Below are 20,311 nucleotides of genomic sequence, written 5' to 3' on the forward strand. Positions count from 1 at the left end.
CTTGCTTCTCTTTCACTCCTAGCTGGGGTCAGCATCCGTTAAGGTGAATATAAAAATCTCAGATGATAACTATATGCATTTGCCGCTTCGTGGTGGGCGGCATCACCATTTTGTCAGCAGTACCAACACTGGCCCAGTGGTTTCTCCATATAGTCAATCTCAAGGTTAACCACTGAGTCACGTTAAGTAACCGCCACTTCCAGGTAGGTACTGTTAAGGTGTATGACTCCAGTGGTCATGACGCCACCCTGGAGTTTCTCTCACAGCTCATCTCTCTTATTTTTTCCAGGGGCCATCCCTTACCTCCCTCATCAACCCCACTGACATAAACAATTACAGACAGGTATCCTTTATTTTCTGTCTGCCATTAACATTATTGCATGTCTAATTAAATCATTCAATAACTGTATTTGTACATACCTGATCAACCTGTAACCTGTGTGTTTTCTTGTGTACATCTGTCTCCTAACCTGTTCCCTTTACTCTGCTCCTGTTCTCCAGGACCTAGGGGCTCTGCCTAACACTCAGACATGGATCCACCTGATGTCCTCCATTACCAACCACCCTCCAACTTTTCATTACATAATCTACAGCTACGGTTATTGTCATGTTGTCATCTGCTAAGAAAGAGCAAGAAAACTATCATACTGGGCACATAATGTGAGATACACAGATTAGCTAAAAACTTTGCAGTCTCCCTCTTCGAGTCCCCCTTCAAAGACTGTTGAGAACAAGTGACAGGCAGAACCTCCCATCCACACAGCACGCACCTCCTCTCTATTCCACACGCCAGAATTCAGTATTTGTCTATGATGGCCATGTGAGTGTACAAAACATCTGTGAAAGTCAATTGGCACACATGTACCAAAAAAAATCTAAGTTTATATATTTAAATCTTGAAAATTGCCAGACTGGTTTTCACAAGGTGTTTATTATTGTAAATTGTAACATATCCCTTGATGGTATTTGTTGGTTTAACATTATTAACATTATTCATTGTTGTATCCTAGCACCTACTCTCTATATATATTCAACCACAAGGGTGTACTAATGAGCTATTAATAAAAAATAAATTATAATAGAGGACTAGGAAATATTATTTCAGTGTAGATAAGGGAAGGTCAGTTTTAAATAAAAACATGCCAGTCAGACAAGCCAGTGTACGAATCAAATGTATATGAATGTAGTGGAAATTAGCTGACTTTGTGATCTGTAAGGTATCAATGTGTGTGGGTGGGCATAGAAATTATATATTTTAACCCAATGCCTGTTTATTCATAAAAAGTGGAAGATGGTAAATACCATTAATCGCAATGGTTAGCCTATGCAAATTAATAGGAAAACATTAAAAGCTTATTAATGGAACTACATTTAGCCTAATTGGGAACAAATATAACGTGGAGAAAAGTCAGGATCCTAGTCAGGCTATTGTTTGTCAAATCCAGATGAAATATATGTCTTCATGTGTATCAAATCTGTAGGCGGTTGTGGGCTAAATCAATGACAAACAGCTGAAATGTTCAGGCTTTATGATCAAATGATGAGAAAGCATGATGTAGATGTCATGTAGATATTTTTAAGGCATTCATGGTGAGATCTTTCATAGTAAACTTATAAGCAAACTGACATGTCACGTGTCAGTGCCACGTTACGCGACGTGAACATGACATGTACGTGTCACGTGACATGAACGCGATGGCAGTTTGACGCCATAGAAAAAAACTTGTCTCCATTAACAATGCATGTTAATTTATGGCAGTATTTTCTGACGCTAGGAAGACGTTAGGTGACTTGGTGAGAGGTATCAGTAGCTTCAAGATGCTTAATTCTGGCACGAATCACCCCCCATACGTCTAATTCCTGCCCAACTAAATGCGCAGGCATTGCATCAACCTGTCTGCATCAACTATTGTTTGTGTCACGTCATCAACTGTGCAGAGCAGCGCCTAGAAGAAGAACAGGGTTAGAACACTGGTCTTGTTAATCAGGGTTTGGAAGTTCAATTATCACTGGGGCCTTCCTTGAGAGGGTTACATGTTTTGGCCCAGCTGATGTGTGTGACCCAGGCAACATGGATGTGAATCTGTGTTATAGGTTCATGATGAGGATGCCTTGCCCTAGGGGGTCTATTTTTAGGACTGATAGCCAAAGTAATAGTATTTAAACCAAAGTTTATTCTGAATAATATCAGATTTAAAAAATAACTGCAGTAGGTGCACACACAAGACAGTTGTGGTAATTGTGTGGCTGTTTTAATTGACAAGTCGAGCTCTGAACTTTAATTCTGAACACCAAACCATAATGAATCTAACCATTTGATGGCGCCATACCATAACAAGCCCATTTCCTCTACCTCAGCAGTCACTCATCAAACGTTACTTGGTCTGACTAATGCTATGCAGCAGACACGGGTGGTTTCAGAACATTATACATCCATAGAGACCACCACTCTCCAGTGGTCTACTCTCAAAATCCATAGAAAGGGCTGGACCATAGTCAGCCACTGGCAGGTTTTGATTGAATTGGCATGAATTTGTACAGGTGCCATCCCACTAGGCACAAAGTGGTTAAATCAACGTTTCCACTCCATTTAAACCCCCAGAAATGTATGTGATGACATTGAATCAACGTGAAACTGATTGCATTTACTTGGGGTCTGCTCAGGAAGGAGACACGTTCTATCTCCTAGAGATGAACGTACTTTGCTGCGAAAAGTGCAATTCAATCCCAGAACAACAGAAAAGGACCTTGTGAAGATGCTGAGGAAATGGGTACAAAATTATCTATATCCACAGTAAAACGAGTCCTATATTGACATATCCTGAAAGGCCGCTCAGCAAGGAAGAAGCCACTGCTCCAAAACCGCCATAAAAAAGCCAGACTACGGTTTGCAACTCCACATGGGGACAAAGATTGTACTTTTTGGAGAAATGTCCTCTGGTCTGATGGAACAAAAATAGAACTGTTTGGCCATAATGACCATCGTTATGTTTTGAGGAAAAAGGGGGATGCTTGCAAGCCGAAGAACAACATCCCCAACCGTGACGCACGGGGGTGGCAGCATCATGTTGTGGGGGTGCTTTGTTGAAGGAGGAACAGGTACACTTCACAAAATAGATGGCATCATGGGGGGGGGGCAATTGTGGCTATATCTCAAGACATCAGTCCAGAAGTTAAAGTTTGGTCGCAAATGGGTCTTCAAAATAGACAATGACCCCAAGCATACTTCCAAAGTTGTGGCAAAATGGCTTAAGGACAACAAAGTCAAGGTATTGGAGTGGCCATCACAAAGCCCTGACCTCAATCCTATAGAACATTTGTAGGCAGAACAGAAAAGGCGTGTGAGAGCAAGGAGGCCTACAAACCTGACTCAGTTACACCAGCTCTGTCAGGAGAAATGGGCCAAAATTCACCCAACTTATTGTGGGAAGCTTGTGGAAGGCTACCTGAAAAAAAGCAATGTAACCGATGTGAAATAGCTAGCTAGTTAGCGGGGTGCGCGCTAATAGCATTTCAATCGGTGACGTCACTCGCTCTGAGACCTTGAAGTAGTTGTTTACCTTGCTCTGCAAGGGCCGCAGTTATTGTGGAGCGATGGGTAACGATACATCGAGGGTGGCTGTTCTCAATGTGTGTAGAGGGTCCCTGGTTCGAGCCCAGATAGGGGCAAGGAGAGGGACAGAAGCTAAACTCTTACACTACCAAATACTAATTGAGTGTATGTAAACTTCTGACCCAGTGAGAATGTGATGAATGAAATAAAAGCTGAAATTAATCTACTATTAATTGACATTTCACATTCTTAAAATAAAGTGGTGATCCTAACTGACCTAAAACAGGGAATTTTTTACTAGGATTAAATGTCAGGAATTGTGAAAAACAGAGTTTAAATGTATTTGGCTAAGGTGTATGTAAACTTCCCACTTCAACTGTATTGTTATTTTACTGCTGATGTTAAATTATTTTTTACTTTTATTTTCTATATTTTTGTTTACTTAACACTGTTCTCTTAAATTCTTAAAGCATTGTTGGTTAAGGGCTTATAAGTAAGCATTTCAGTCTACATCTGTTGTATTCGGCGCATTTGACATTTGATTTTTCATTTGACAGTGGTATTTTGGACCTAGTAAATGCAGAATAACTACAGTTATACTGCAAAATTACTGCGGTTTAAAAAACGGTGTTATTTTGGACGCAGTATTTGCAGCATACTGCCGTTATACTGCAATCCGACTGCAATCTTTTTTCGTAAAGGGATTCAGGGGAAAATGTCGGTAGTCAGAGGCTTACCAACATTTTAGGCAAGGCAGTCATTCAGTGCGATGTGTTTTCTCCTTTAACAAATCTAAGTAGGTGTCTGACTGCCGATATTTTCACCCGGTTTCTAAATATACAATGGGTTTGTTCTTGGTTTGCAAAATACAGCCTGCACTCTGTTCAAACGGTGCCGGCAAACGCTACAAGTGTGTCCGTGCATTTGAAGGTTGTTACCTCAGCGCTGTGAAATGGTTATGCCTATGTTTAACCTCTGATCTGTGTAGTGAAAAATAGTCTTTCACTCTTCCAGATAGCAACCAGGATGTATGACCATGCCTTGCAAATGGAACCACAGGAGCTTTATGAATGAGTTCAAATATTTAAATCAGCAACAAGGGTGGCTGTTCGGGGTGGGCATATAACAAGAAAGTCTAGCAACCTAAAGGTTATTTGTTCGAATCTCATCACGGACAATTTGAGCTAATTTGCAACTACTGTCTACTTTTTAGCTCCTTTGCAACTACTTAGCATGTTAGATAATCTATAACCGTTTTAGCTACCCGAAACACTTGCCTTAACCTAACTCCTAGCCCCTAGAACTAGCTTACTTTAGCGTTAGCCAGAACAAATTGGAATTCCTCATTTGTTTAGCAAATTCTTAATATATTGTACATTTTGCAAATGTGTAACATATTGTACAAATTGCTATTTGTAGCATATCATACGAATTGTAATTTGTAACATGTAAGAAATAGATGGACAACCAGAAAATAATACATACCATACGAAACATAACATATCATAATAAATGGAGTGTCTCAGATAAATTTGACCTGGCTAGATCATAAACGAACAAATGTCCAGACAGAATTGAATTCACGAATTCCCGGTTTATTAACCCAACTCAACACAGGCTACTGTTCGGCCGTACCCCGCGCTGAATAAATCAAGGATCAACGTATGAAACAACTGTGACCATCTCTTGTTAAGACAAAACGTAAGCGAGAGAACAATGGCTAAGCATGGTCTTATATTTACTGTGCTCCACCCCTGGCTGTTCCACCAACCACAAGGATGCCCGCACCGGTACATTCCAGGCATTCCTGTGGTTGGCAGATAGCAGGTTGACTGGCACGCCGAACCCAGCGAATAATAGGTACTGATAAATACAACACAACAAACGAACAGCATAACTCAATACACAGCTGTCCGTGCGGGTCGCTACATTACGAAATGCTCTCAGACCATGTTGCAACATCCTGTCACATCCCACCAGATCTTCCCGTCAGATTTGGGATTTGAACCTGACTCTACCCTATAGGCTACCTACACTTTTTTGAGTGTTGACAGTCAGCAAGCATTAGCCTACCATCAGAGACAGATTTGTCTACCTACCCAAATGTAAGGTGTTGGTAACAAACTTGTTCGTGCTTGCGTTCAATCAACATTTTATTATTAGAGATTTAGAGAACATATTACGTTAACACGTGTATGTTGGGTATAATGATTGGTTGACTCATTTTGGGGATCTAGATGGATCTAACCCCAGAACCACGCCTCTACATGCGATATACTCCTTTTCGTTACTTTACCATGAGGTGTCCACGCGGTCTTTCTGTGTGCTGATTGGCAAGGAGGTGCACAAACAAGATATGTTTTACCAATGAGAGGGCTGTACATGCAGCAGTTCAGACGGTGCATTCACCGACAGCATGCACAGTCCGGTAACGGGATAGTGAGTATGCGGCTGGCGAGACTGGGTTGGGATGTCTACTCGCCATCCATATAAAACCAATGCGGAGACTTGCTGTTTACAGTCAGCTCAGAATTGTACGGATGATGACAATAAGTAGCTAACATTGTGACAGTATAGTGATTGTAAATGCAATCAAATTGTTGGACATTTGTTCATCCGTGGAATTCAATAGGCTTAACTAGCTAATAATAGCGGTCGGCTATTTTCCACTCATATTTTCTTAACCGCGGGACACTGAACAAATATTAAAATGGTCATCATTACAAAGAAATTGAAGACCTTTGAGGTCGTTTTCCATGATCCTACTAAGGCTTTCTACTCCAGTGGTGACAAGGTAGCCGGGAATATTGTGGTTGAGGTGTCCGAGATGACCAAGGTGTCCGCTATGAGAGTGTTTGGAATTGGATGCGCAAAAGTGGAGTACGCGAAAGGAAAGCACAGATGCCGTGAAGACATTGAATATCTGAAATACGAAGATACCGTTTATCTGGACCACCAGCCTAGAGGTAATATTATAAACTAAAATATAAACACAAGTAAATGTCTTTGTCTCGAATGTGAAAATAGCATTTCAAAGCAGTCGGCAGGCTACATCCGGTGTCATCCAGCTTTTATGCACTGTCACTAGCTGACTATTGCAGTCTGTGAGTACAGTGTAGTGCGCAAAAATGGAGAATGAGAAATTATGCTTTATAGACTAGCTATATGTTTTATTTACATACGTCGATGTTTATGGATTATCAAATGCAACCAGGGGTGGTTGTTATTGGCCCATAAGCACTAGAAGTGGACCACGGGTGTCCTGTGGTCTACAGTGGATTGCACAAATAGACCAAAATATATTAACCTAAGAGAGATTGGCTAAATTCATAGTTTAATGAATGGACCATAATGTATTTCTCTCGTCCTCAGATTCCAATGGCTCGGTCACTCTCAGACCAGGGAACAGATATGAGTACATGTTTGGCTTTGAGCTGCCACATCCTGGGTAAGCATCAAGGACTGTAAAAACCTTGTTGTTTGTTTCCTATAAAGGCATAGCATTATGTGGTAATGACAGCATCCCACAACTAAAATTCCTCCTGCTTTTGTCACAGGCAACTGGTGTCGTCCTACAAGGGGAAGTTTGGCTGTGTCCAGTATTATGTCAGGGCAGTGATGGAGAGGCCTTCCCAGCCTGCTTTGCAGTGCGAGAAACACTTTGAGGTGGAGGAGCCCTTGGACGTCAACACCCCTGACCTCCTGGTACATAACAGCTCATCACATCATCATAATTATCACCACAAGGAATAATGCCATTTGATAGTTATTACATTATACACATTGCTACTTGACAGTGATTGTATTATACACCTTGTTCTCCTGAATGAGCCATGTAATGATGATACATGGCTTAATAATGTTAATGACAATTGTATAACTTTGCCATAACTGGCTATACATGAGAGATTATAAGGTGTGGGTGGATGGTGTTAGACTTGATGGTTGACTTGCAATCAACATGTTTGGTGATTTATGTTTAACTCATGTTAATGTTTCTCATTGTTTCTCGTCCAGGCTCCAGCTGCAGGTACGAAGGAGAAGAAGCTCACCTGCATGTTCATCCCAGATGGACATGTGTCCATCAGTGCCAAGATTGACCGCAAGGGCTTCTGCGAGGGCGAGGACATCTGCATCAATGCAAAGTTTGAAAACACCTGCTCACGTATCGTGGTGCCCAAGGCAGCCATCATGGTCAAGCACACCTACCAGGCCAATGGCAGGACCAAGGTCCTAGGGCAGAAGCTCTCAGTCGTGAGGGGCAACCATATCATCTCGGGCATGTGTGACATGTGGCAGAGCAAGACCATCCGAGTGCCTAGGCTCAAGCCCTCACTCCTGGGGTGCGACATCATTCACGTGGACTATGCCCTCAGGGTGAGTCATAAACTTGAGACAACTTGTTGCTTGATATAGGCTCATACCATAAACCTCACATTGAAAATGATTGAAAGGACTTGTGACTTAGGAATGACATATCTATCTATCCATCAGATCTATGTCCACATTCCCGGCAGTGACAAGGTGGTCCTAGAGTTGCCCCTGGTCATTGGGAACATCCCCTTCAATGGCTTTGGCAGCCGCACCAACAGCATGAGCAGCCAGGCAGAGTCCCTGAACACCCCCTTCAGTAGCTTTGGGTCGCTGTGCCTCCTGTCACAACCCCCCAGCTACAGCAACATCTCCCGCGACTGCCGTATCGACTCCGCCCTCACACCTCTGCTGGTCAACTACGACGCAGATGAGGATGAAGGACTGTTCATGCGCGCCCCCGAGCTTTGGTACCCTCCTCCCCCTGCCTACACCGAGGTAAGGAGATGGAGAATAGAAGATAGACATTTAACCGATATAGTCAGTTACTAGTGAAAAGTGAAGCAGATAGCACGGAGTTTGCACTGTTGCAAATGTGGTCTAATTGTTTTTTTCCCAACTGTTTCTCTCTTTCTTTTCAACTTTCTCTCAGGTTGACGAGGATCTCAAACAGCAATGACCATGTTCTTCGGGTCTGCTGAACCACGAGTAAGAGTTGCAATTAATCCCCGTTGTAGTCTAAGCACTGGTGGTTAGCCTTAGTGAGATCGGGGAATGGACTGGTGACTGGTTAAAGAGCAGCACAGTTGTGAAGCAGAAAGAGTGTGGGACCCTAGCCCTGAAGACTATTTCAAGGAACAGAACTGAGATGTGGACTTGAGAGTCAAGTTGAAGTGAAACTATTCAGGTTGAATGAGTATGGATTGTAGATGTTGGTGTCCACTCCACATTCACTATCACCATTGCAGTCTTCAGAAACTGATCGTTCTACAGTTGAAGTCGGAAGTTTATATACACTTAGGTTGGAGTCATTAAAACTAGTTTTTCAACCACTCCACAAATGTATTGTTAACAAACTAGTTTTGGCAAGTCAGTTAGGACATCTACTTTGTGCATGACACAAGTCATTTTCCAACAATTGTTTAGAGACAGATTATTTCACTTATCATTCACTGTATCACAATTCCAATGGGCCAGAGGTTTACATACACTAAGTTGACTGTGCCTTTAAACAGCTTGGAGAATTCCAGAAAATTATGTCATAGCTTTTGAAGCTTCTGATAGGCTAATTGACATCATTTGAGTCAATTGGAGGTGTACCTGTGGATGTATTTCAAGCCTACCTTCAAACTCAGTGCCTCTTTGCTTGGCATCATGGGAAAATCAGAAGAAATCATCCAAGATCAAATACAATAAATTGTAGACCTCCACAAGTCTGGTTCATCCTTGGGAGCAATTTCCAAACGCCTGAATGTACCACGTTCATCTGTACAAACAATAGTACGCAAGTATAAACACCATGGGACCACGCAGCCGCCATACCGCTCAGGAAGGAGACACGTTCTGTCTCCTAGAGATGAACATACTGCGAAAAGTGCAAATCAATCCCAGAACAACAGCAAGGGACCTTGTGAAGATGCTGGAGGAAACGGGTACAAAAGTATCTATCCACAGTAAAATGAGTCCCATATCGACATAACCTGAAAGGCCTCTCAGCAAGGAAGAAGCCACTGCTCCAAAACCGCCATAAAAAAAAGCCAGACTACGGTTTGCAACTGCACATGTTGACAAAGATCATACTATTTGGAGAAATGTCCCCTGGTCTGACAAAAATAGAACTGTTTGGCCATAATGACCATCGTATATATGTTTGGAGGAAAAAGGGGGATGCTTGCAAGCCGAAGAACAACATCCCAACCGTGAAGCACGGGGGTGGCAGCATCATGTTGTGGAGGTGCTTTGCTGCAGGAGGGACTGGTACACTTCACAAAATAGATGGCATCATGAGGGGGGGAAATTATGTGGAAATATATGAGGAACCATTTCAAGACATCAGTCAGGAAGTTAAAACTTAGTCACAAATGGGTCTTCCAAATGGACAATGACCCCAAGCATACTTCCAAAGTTGTCGCAAAATGGCTTAAGGACAACAAAGTCGAGGTATTGCAGTGACCATCACAAAGCCCAGACCTCAATCCTATAGAACATGTGTGGGCAGAACTGAAAAAGCATGTGCGAGCAAGGAGGCCCAAAAACCTGACTCAGTTACACCAGCTCTGTCAGGAGGAATGGGCAGAAATTCACCCAACTTATTGAGGGAAGCTTGTGGAAGGCTACCCGAAACATTTGACCCAAGTTCAACAATTTAAAGGCAATGCTACCAAATACTAATTGAGTGTATTTAAACTTCTGACCCACTGGGAATGTGATGAAATACATAAAAGCTTAAATAAATAATTCTCTACTATTATTCTGACATTTCACATTCTTAAAATAAAGTGGTGATCCTAATTGACATAAAACAGAATTTGTACTAGGATTACATGTCAGGAATTGTGAAAAACTGAGTTTAAATGTATTTGGCTGAGGTGTATGTAAACTTCCGACTTCAACTGTATATCTGTCTGTAACCCTCTAGTCATTCCATGGTAGTTCTGTACCTCAGTGTGTTCGAGCATTTTGACAGTTGACATATTCTCTCAGAGGAATGAAACAATGTTAGAATTCACATCCATACATTGAGTGTGCACAGCTATCATTTTAGCTCAGACAGATACAATGCTGTGACCATGCAAAAGTAGTGAAGGGATAGAAAGTTTCAATTTTATATTCTGTTGCACTTTATGTTAATATCATTGGCTCTTAATTAGATAATTAAAAATGACATATTTTTGTATTCATAATAGTCTTCCAGATTATACTAGGTCATTTTACAATAATGTTAACTCAGTGGTTTATGGTAGAAGAGAGTGACTTTTCATGGTAATGACCAAGCTTGCCGAATGGGAATGACTAAATGGGAGATCTACATTATGTTTTGAATTTGGGTATGTGAAAATGCGAGAAGTATTTTATATGAGGAGAACCTATGGGTAGGTTTTCTATGCAAAGAAAAAATATTAAATTCTGAATTGTTTCCCTGTCTCTGCCTTTCTTATATTTGCTTATTTTCAAGGTCTGAAAAATATTTGTCTCCAAAGACTCTAGATTTGACCTTAGGTAAATGAACAAATTGGAATATGGAATGTGTTTATTCCAGCTGTAACGCTTGTCTGTGGTGGAAGGAGAGGAGGACCAAGGTGCGGCGTGGTAAGTGTTCATATTTTAAATATTTTAATGAACACTGAAAACAAAACAACAAACAACCAATGAACAGTCCTGTAAGGTGCAACACCACACTAAACAGAAAATAACCACCCACAAAACACAATGCAAAACAGGCTACCTAAATATGGCTCTCAATCAGGGACAACGATTGACAGCTGCCTCTGATTGAGAACCATACCATGCCAAACACAGAAATAGAAAATCATAGACAAACTAACATAGACAACCCACCCAACTCACGCCCTGACCATACTAAAACAAAAGACAAAACAAAGGAACTAAGGTCAGAACGTGACAGTACCCCCCCAAAGGTGCAGACTCCGGCCGCAAAATCTGAACCTATAGGGGAGGGTCTGGGTGGGTGTCTGTCCGCGGTGGCGGCTCTGGCGCGGGACGTGGACCCCACTCCACCATAGTCTTTCTCCGCCTCCTTAACCGCCTCCGTGGCCTCTTAAGAGCGGCGACCCTCGGCGCCGACCTCGGACTGGGGACCCTAGCCCGAATGGACGGGAGATTCCGGCAGCACCGGACAAATGGGAGATTCTGGCAGCACCGGACAGGCGGGAGACTCCAGCAGCGCCGGACAGGCGGGAGACTCCGGCAGCGCCGGAGTGAAGGGCGATTCTGGCATCGCCGACGTAACTGGCAGCTCAGGACAGATTGGCGGCTCTGGCAGCTCAGGACAGGAGGAAGGCTCTGGCAGCGCTGGACAGGTGGGAGCACCTGTAGGGAGAAGACAGCCTGGTGCGGGGGGCTGCCACCGGAGGGCTGGTGCGTGGAGGTGGCACCGGATAGACCAGACCGTGAAGGCGCACAGGAGGTCTCGAGCACCGAGCCTGCCCAACCCTACCTGGCTGAATGCTCCCCGTAGCCAGGCCAGTGCAGCGAAGTGGAATAGCCCGAACTGGGCTGTGCTGGCGAACCGGGGACACCATGCGTAAGGCTGGTGCCATGTACACCGGCCCGAGGAGACGCACTGGGGACCAGATGCACTGAGCCGGCTTCATGGCACCTGGCTCGGTGCCCACTCTAGCCCGGCCGATACGAGGAGCTGCAATGTACCGCACCGGGCTATGCACACGCACTGGGGACACCGTGCCTGCCCGGTCCCTCTCGCTCTCCGGTAAGCACGGAGAGTTGGCTCAGGTCTCCTACCTGACTTACCCACACTCCCCGTGTGTCCCCCCCAATACATTTTTGGGGCTGCCTCTCGGGCTTCCAGCCGCGCTGCCGTGCTGCCTCCTCATACCGCCGCCTCTCAGCTTTCGCTGCCTCCAGCTCTACCTTGGGACGGCGATATTCTCCAGCCTATGCCCAGGGTCCTTTGCCGTCCAGGATCTCCTCCCAAGTCCAGTTCTCCAGGTATCGCTGCCTCTCGTCACCACGCTGCTTGGTCCTTTCTTGGTGGGTGGTTCTGTAACGCTTGTCTGTGGTGGAAGGAGAGGAGGACCAAGGTGCAGCGTGGTAAGTGTTCAAATTTTAAATATTTTAATGAACACTGAAAACAAAACAATAAACAACCAACGAACAGTCCTGTAAGGTGCAACACCACAGTAAACAGAAAATAACCACCCACAAAACACAATGGAAAACAGGCTACCTAAATATGGTTCTCAATCAGGGACAACGATTGACATCTGCCTCTGATTGAGAACCATACCAAGCCAAACACAGAAATAGAAAATCATAGACAAACTAACATAGACAACCCACCCAACTCACACCCTGACCATACTAAAACAAAAGACAAAACAAAGGAACTAAGGTCAGAACGTGACACCAGCAAGGTTGTCAATGCATTTGACCAAAACGTAAGCCTTGTCCAAGCCAGAACAGCAGGAGCTTATCTCCTGTTTCTGTAGCATGAGGCAGCTTGATGTAGAAGTACATCTCGGACAGGACGCTCGTCTGTTACAGGGATATACCCCAAATCCATCTCATTAACACTGAGTACCAAGCAGGGAGGCATCAGGTCCCATTTTTGGCGTCTTTGGTAAGACTCAAACCCCCAACCTTTCAATATCAGGGTCGACACTCTAAACACAATGCCACTGCAGTTTACCAATGGCCCTTCATAAATTACCTCTCAACAGAGGGGCTGCATATTGACACTGTCATTGTCACGCCCTGATTTGTTTCACCTGTCTTTGTGCTTGTTTCCACCCCCCTCCAGGTGTCACCCATCTCCCCCGTTATCCACTGTATTTTTATACCTGTCTTCTCTGTTTGTCTGTTGCCAGTTAGTTTTATTTCATCAAGCCTACCAGTGGTTTTCCCTCTGTTCCTGTCGCTTTGTTTTTCCTGGTTTTGACCTTTTCTGCCCACCATGATCCTGAGCCTGCCTGCCTGCCTTCTGTCCTGTACCTTTGCCCCACTACTCTGGATTATCGACCCCTGCCTGCCTTGACCTGTCGCTTGCCTGCCCCTGTTGCTTTAATAAATATTGTTACTTCGATACAGTCTGCATTTGGCTCTTACCTAAAATGTGATAGTACGAACTGGCCATGACTGACCCAACAGACTTGGATCCCCTCTGCAACGCCAACTCCTCCCAAGGAGCCACTATTGGTAGGCACGAGGAGTTTCTTCGTGGTCTGATGGAAGAGTTCCTGGCCGTGGCTGAACGGCACAACCTAGCATTGGACACACTGCGGGAGCAATTCCGTGGGTTGTCTACTAGGCAGCCTACCACGACGGTAACCTCCCAGCCCCTCAGTAACCCGGCTGATAGCAGCGTCATCACCCCGGTTTCCCGGGAACCTCGCTTACCTCCCCCGGAGCGCTTCGATGGAGACTCGGACACCTGTCGGCGTTTCTCGCTCAGTGTTCCCTCGTCATGGAGCTGCAGCCTTCCTCCTTCCCCTCGGACCGCTCTAAGATAGCGTACCTCATCATGTCCATGAGGGCCCTCGCCTGGGATACGGCCATTTGGGAACAACAGTTGGCCGTATGCTTCAGTCTGGGGGGATTTGTGGCGGAGGTGAGAAAATATTATTTTTCTTCTCCGCCTACTTACCCCCCCTCTCCATGCCGTCCTGCTGTGGGGTGACCAGTCCAAGTCTCTTCAGGTACTCATCGACTTAGGGGCCGATGTGAGTCTTATGGACGTTACCCTGGCGTCTGAGCTGGGCATCCCCACTCAACCCCTCTCAATTCCCATGGATGTTAGAGCGCAGGACAGGTGCTCTATAGGCCGGGTCACCCACCATACTCTCCAGATCAAATTACGAGTGTCAGGGAACCACAGCGAGACGATTCCTGCTAGTTGAGTCTCTGCAGGTTCCCGCGGTATTGGGATTCTCTTGGCTCCAGCAACACAATCCCTCTATTGACAGGGCTACTGGTGCCATCGTGGGCTGGGGCCCGCCCTGACACACTCATTGCCTGAAGTCAGCTCTGCCTGCCCCGGGACATCTTCCTGGGGGCTTGGAAATTGCCCCAGACCTCTCCACCAGCCCTGCAGAGTCCCAGGACCTCCGGAAGGGATTCAGTAAGGTCCGGGCTACTTCATTTCCACAACACCGACCGGTATCCAAGAAGGTCAAGCCAGATGCGCTGGCACGCGGCTATAGCCCCGCGGCTATAGCCCCGCGGCTACACCCCCGAAAGCTGAGACCTTTCCCTCCTGCCTCCAAGAACATTAGCCCCCCTGCTGTTTGTCCTCTGTTGCCCCATAATCTCCATACATTTTCCACCTTTCCTGTGTCTAGAATTAATACCATGGCCCACCCCTCTCCCCCGTCTCTTCGATGGCCAACCGGCGTACAGGGTGAGAAGTCTCCTGAAGGTTCGAGCTCGGGCAGGGGATTCCGGTACCTGGTTGACTGAGAAGGTTATGGCTCGGAGGAGAGGTGCTGGGTCTCCGCTAGGGACATCCTGGAACCAGGCCGTATCTCAGAGATCCAACGCCAGCACCCCGCTCAACCAGGTATGCGCCCAGGTAGGACGCCCGGTGGCATCCCTAGAGAGGGGGGGGGAGGGGTTACTGTCACACCATGATCTGTTTCACCTGTCTTTGTGCTTGTCTCCACCCCCCCCCCCCTCCAGGTGTCACTCATCTTTCCCGTTATCCCCTGTGTATTTACACCTGTGTTCTCTGTTTGTCTGTTGCCAATTCATTTTGTTTCATCAAGCCTACCAGCATTTCCCCCCTCTGTTCCTGTCTCTTTATTGTTCCTGTTTTGTCCTTTTCATCCCGCCCTGAGTCTGCCTGTCGTCCTGTACCTTTGCCCCACTACTCTGGATTATCGACAATGGGAAGCAGAGAGCAACACCCTAGTAATTAAGTCACTTATTCATCCTTACTAAACAGTAACTTATGGAAAATTATATAATTATTGAGCTGACAGCAGGGAATCTGATGATACAAACATACCTGCTGTGAATGACTTAGGTGAACCACAGTTCATCAGCAGAATGAAATGTTGACGAGATGTTATTATTGTAGTTCACTGACCATGTACTGTAACTCATGACCAAATTACATACATTGATACAATGACATGTCATAAATTCAGTCAAGTTCTTCCACACCGATCTCGACAAACCATTTCTGTATGGATGTCGCTTTGTGCACAGGGGCATTGTCATGCTGAAACAGGAACTGGCCTTCCCCAAACTGTTACCACAAAGTTGGAAGCAAAGAATCGTCTAGAATGTCATTGTATGCTGTAGCATTAAGATTTCCCTTCACTGGCCCAAACCATGAAAAACAGCCCCAGACCATTTTGGAACTTGGAAGTGAGTGTGGCAACTGAGGACAGACAATGTTTACACGCTGTGCGCTTTAGCACTTGATGGTCCTGTTCTGTGAGCTTGTGTGGCCTACCACTTCGCAGCTGAGCTGTTTTTGCTCCTAGACGTTTCCACTTCAAAATAACAGCACTTACAGTTGAACAGGGCAGCTCTGGCAGGGCAGAAATTTGACAAACTGACTTGTTGGAAAGGTGGCATCCTATGACTGTGCCACATTGAAAGTCACTGAGCTCTTCAGTAAGACCATTCTACTGCCAATGTTTGTCTATGGAGATTGCATGGCTGTGTGCTCAATTTTATACACCTGTCAGCAACGGGTGTGGCTGAAAAACTTTTGTATGTATAGTGTTTGAAAATAAAGATCTCAAGAAGAATTAGGGGAAAGGTTGATCAGCAGATACTGTATATAAAGGAGAGTGATGGAAATGAACAGATAGGCTGACCAAAATAACCCAGTGCATCAATCTGTCTCTCTCACTCTTACTGTCACACAGACACACACACACACAGTTTCTGATTAGCTGGAAACAATTTGGGACCAACCCTATGTGGCACAGAAGATCCAGTGTTACTCTTAGGTATTAGCTAGGTTGTGGATGGCATTGAGGTGATGTAACACACTCTAACTGGACAGGACAAACGGGACAGGCTCTGTACACTATAAACCAGGGTTATGATAAGCAGGGAAAACATATGGATACTTATGGGTCATCTGGAAACAACACTCAGTAGTCCTAACATAAGATAACATATAGTTAATTAGTTCACATGAGATGGACATTTGACTTCTGCTTTTATCCAACCCCCGATACACACACACACACACATTAGGTTGGAGAGGCTGGAGGAGAGGACAGCCGCAGTGCAGTTCTTAATGAGCAGTTTAGGGGTTTCTTTCTCAAGGGAATATCAGCATTAGGTTGCCTGGCTCACTCCCGCCTCTCATCGAGGCTACTGCTGCTCCCATTACATACAGGATTGTAAAGTGGCATTCATGTAGCACTCTCTATGCATGTGTTAACCTGCAGAGCAGGGGGCTGGGGTGGTGGTTAATGACAACCACACCAAGTTGGGTAGCTGGCAGCAAGCCACCAGAAACCCTATGCTGTTGTTTACTTACTTCTACAGCTGTTCGCAAAGAGCAACCCCTCTCAAAAAAGCATCTGTCTCACTCTCTCGCTCTCGCTCTCTCTATATTTCCTAGCTGCCCTGCTATCTGTTGAGGGCCCACCAACTCAATGCTATCCCAAAGGCTCTTGCCAAGTAGGTCGTTGTCACAACCCCCATCTACCTCTAGAGCATGGCTGATGCCAACCTAAACCCTACCCAACTGGTTTTTTGTTGTTATTATTTTTATTTACCCTTTATTTAACTAGGCAAGTCAGTTAAGAACAAATTCTTATTTACAATGACGGCCGGGGGCCTGGGATAAAAAAAATATATAAATATAGGACAAAACACACATCACAACAAGAGAGACACAACACTACATAAAGAGAGACCTAAGACAACGACGACACAAGGCAGCAAAACATGACAAAACAGCATGGTAGCAACACATCATGACAACAACATGGTAGCAACACAACATGGTAGCAGCACAAAAACATGGTACAAACATTATTGGGCAAAGTCAACAGCACAATGAAGGTAAAGACAACAACACATCATACAAAGCAGCCACAACTGTCAGTAAGAGTGACCATGATTGAGTCTTTTAATGAAGAGATTGAGATAAAACTGTCCAGTTTGAGTGTTTGTGTTTGAATCTCAACGTATGATTTGGCACCAGCCGCCTTTTGACCAAATATGGAACTACATTATTTTTGGAAACCTGAATGCATCAAAACAATTATATTACACACAGAGAGACACACATACGTACTAAAAAATGTAATTCAATTTCCCTTCAACTGTTAGTATGAGTTGCAGCATAATGGCACACTTCTCATATCAACGAGTACATCCCGCTGTGATAGAATTAGAAGCTGACACCTCTCGATATAGCACAAGCACAGAAGATCAAACTTAGTTGGGGTCTAATAATATCGCACTAACTTTTGCTCCCATGGTGAAAAAGTCCTCTGGGGTCCATTGGACAGTGTGTTTATATAACCAGCAAATCTTCGAACAGCGCCCTAACTTGCCTCATAATTGTGACAGGTCTCCAGGCTCGTCCATGTTGCCCACTTGAACCACTGCTCAATCATAGCCATACTGTGCAACACAATGAAAATCAGTTGCTCTGACAAAGACAATTTGTTGAAATTCTTTAGTTAGTGTGCTTTTAATCTCACTTATATCTTGTATCAATTGTCATTCAGTACTGTTGCAGTCTATATGGCCGAAAATCAACCTTCCATCCATTTAGCATTTTAAGTGGGTTTGATTTACTCACTCACACTTAACATCTGCCCTATATGATTTAAAGGTTTTGGCTTGTTACAGATATAGGACAGTATGTATGCACTCTAGCGTACTTCTATTTCAGCTACCCTGAAAGCAAAGAGAAAGAGATGGTCAACAAACCCGCTAAATATAGGCTAACTTCTGCAACTTCGTCCAAAGGTTTAACATGAACTTTGAAAAAAGCAACAGCTCTTCAAAGGCCAACCATTTAATTCAGGGTCCCTTTGAGAGAGCTGGGTTGATTTTTGCTTTGACCTGGCTTTGCCTTTGTACAATGCTCCTCCCCACTCTTTTCAAGCACACTCTATTTCCCCCTCACCCATGATATCACCTTTCTGTGATCATGAGCCGTCCTCACTACCCTATTGGCCATCAGTTCCAGTCGCGTAGTCTATGATTGATGGATGTCTAATTTACATGAATTCAGTGTGGGATGATGATGATGACGTGTGCTAGAGGACTGTTTTTTTTTCTAAACGTTAAGCACATGAATTGACTAAGTACAACACACAAAATCACACAGTAACTTTTTCACCAAAACTGATTCAGTGTTTCATCTATGCCAAAATACCTTTCATATAAGGTAATTGCCTTTCACAATGCAATGCTCACAATACTTCTCATATGATTCTCTTCTCATTTGTTTAAATACATTTGACCATCACTTAATCCAACTGTGTTTAATGGCTAATCACTTAACCGTTTGGTAAACCTCTAGACTTTAAACTGGTTTGTCTACTATTTATGGATTTTGAGAACTACAGAAATAAAATGTGTGTTTGTAATGTATAAACATCTAAATGACATGTATGATACATGATAACCATACATAATGACTACTGTAAATTATAAACATCTAAATGACATGTATGATACATGATAACCATACATAATGACTACTGTAAATTAGAAACATCTAAATGACATGTATGATACATGATAACCATACATAATGACTACTGTAAATTAGAAACATCTAAATGACATGTATGATACATGATAACCATACATAATGACTACTGTAAATTAGAAACATCTAAATGACATGTATGATACATGATAACCATACATAATGACTACTGTAAATTAGAAACATCTAAATGACATGTATGATACATGATAACCATACATAATGACTACTGTAAATTATAAACATCTAAATGACATGTATGATACATGATAACCATACATAATGACTACTCGTTATTGCTAATTGATTTCACATAATGGTAATCACAGTTGGTCACCATATAAAAGGGTGTGAAAACATGCAATTTCTTTCAAATAGAGCATGATAGGAATGGAGAGGAAGAAATCAAAGAGCGCGTGGACAAGGGGCCCATTCAGAGAGGTCAAAGAGGTGGACATCAGAGAGGAGGCAGACGGCTGGGAACTGTGTCGTATGATGATTGGTGGTTCCTCAGAATGGCTATGACCTAGGTGATATTTGTGAATAGCACTGAAATATGTCATAATACTGAGTTCAGTAAAACAATAACTACAATGCATTAATAATGATAAAGGATACAAAGCTACTCAACTGGGGATAACCCCCCCCCCCCCTCCTGACTTCAAGTTGGCCCACTTTTCATTTTCACCCATGAACTGAACATGCACTCATCTCATGTTTTCAGGAATATTACAACCACTCACAGTCAAGATTCTTCACAAGTTGACCTCTAATGCCATTGGATGTGCCATAGTGTTCGTTAGTACAGTCATTGGGATGTGTGTGTTTATTTTTGTTTGGGTGAGGGTTTATTCCCTACATTCTCTACATCCTGGCTACTCTTCACACTGCTGCATGCTGTACACATTTGACAGTGACAGATGGCAGTGACCCTCTCTGCTGTATACTAATTTTAGAACATTTTATGAGACAAAGTTTATAACCAACTCACCCCCCCCCCCCCCCCCCTTGAAATTACAACACATTTCAAGAAACTAACTGATTTT

General features: G+C 43.9%; 1 protein-coding gene across 1 annotated transcript; it reads left to right on the plus strand.

Annotated features, from left to right (window-relative positions):
- Positions 1-5,963: 5,963 nt before the first annotated feature.
- Positions 5,964-11,000, plus strand: LOC115142041 (thioredoxin-interacting protein-like). Its single transcript, XM_029681520.2, has 6 exons — positions 5,964-6,519; positions 6,926-7,001; positions 7,111-7,258; positions 7,571-7,930; positions 8,048-8,362; positions 8,517-11,000. Exons 1-6 carry the CDS (start codon positions 6,264-6,266, stop codon positions 8,541-8,543), a joined length of 1,182 nt encoding a protein of 393 aa, XP_029537380.1. The 5' UTR covers positions 5,964-6,263; the 3' UTR covers positions 8,544-11,000.
- Positions 11,001-20,311: the final 9,311 nt, after the last annotated feature.

Source organism: Oncorhynchus nerka, linkage group LG14, assembly GCF_034236695.1.
Source record: "Oncorhynchus nerka isolate Pitt River linkage group LG14, Oner_Uvic_2.0, whole genome shotgun sequence".
In the NCBI taxonomy this organism is placed as follows: Eukaryota; Metazoa; Chordata; class Actinopteri; order Salmoniformes; family Salmonidae; genus Oncorhynchus; species Oncorhynchus nerka.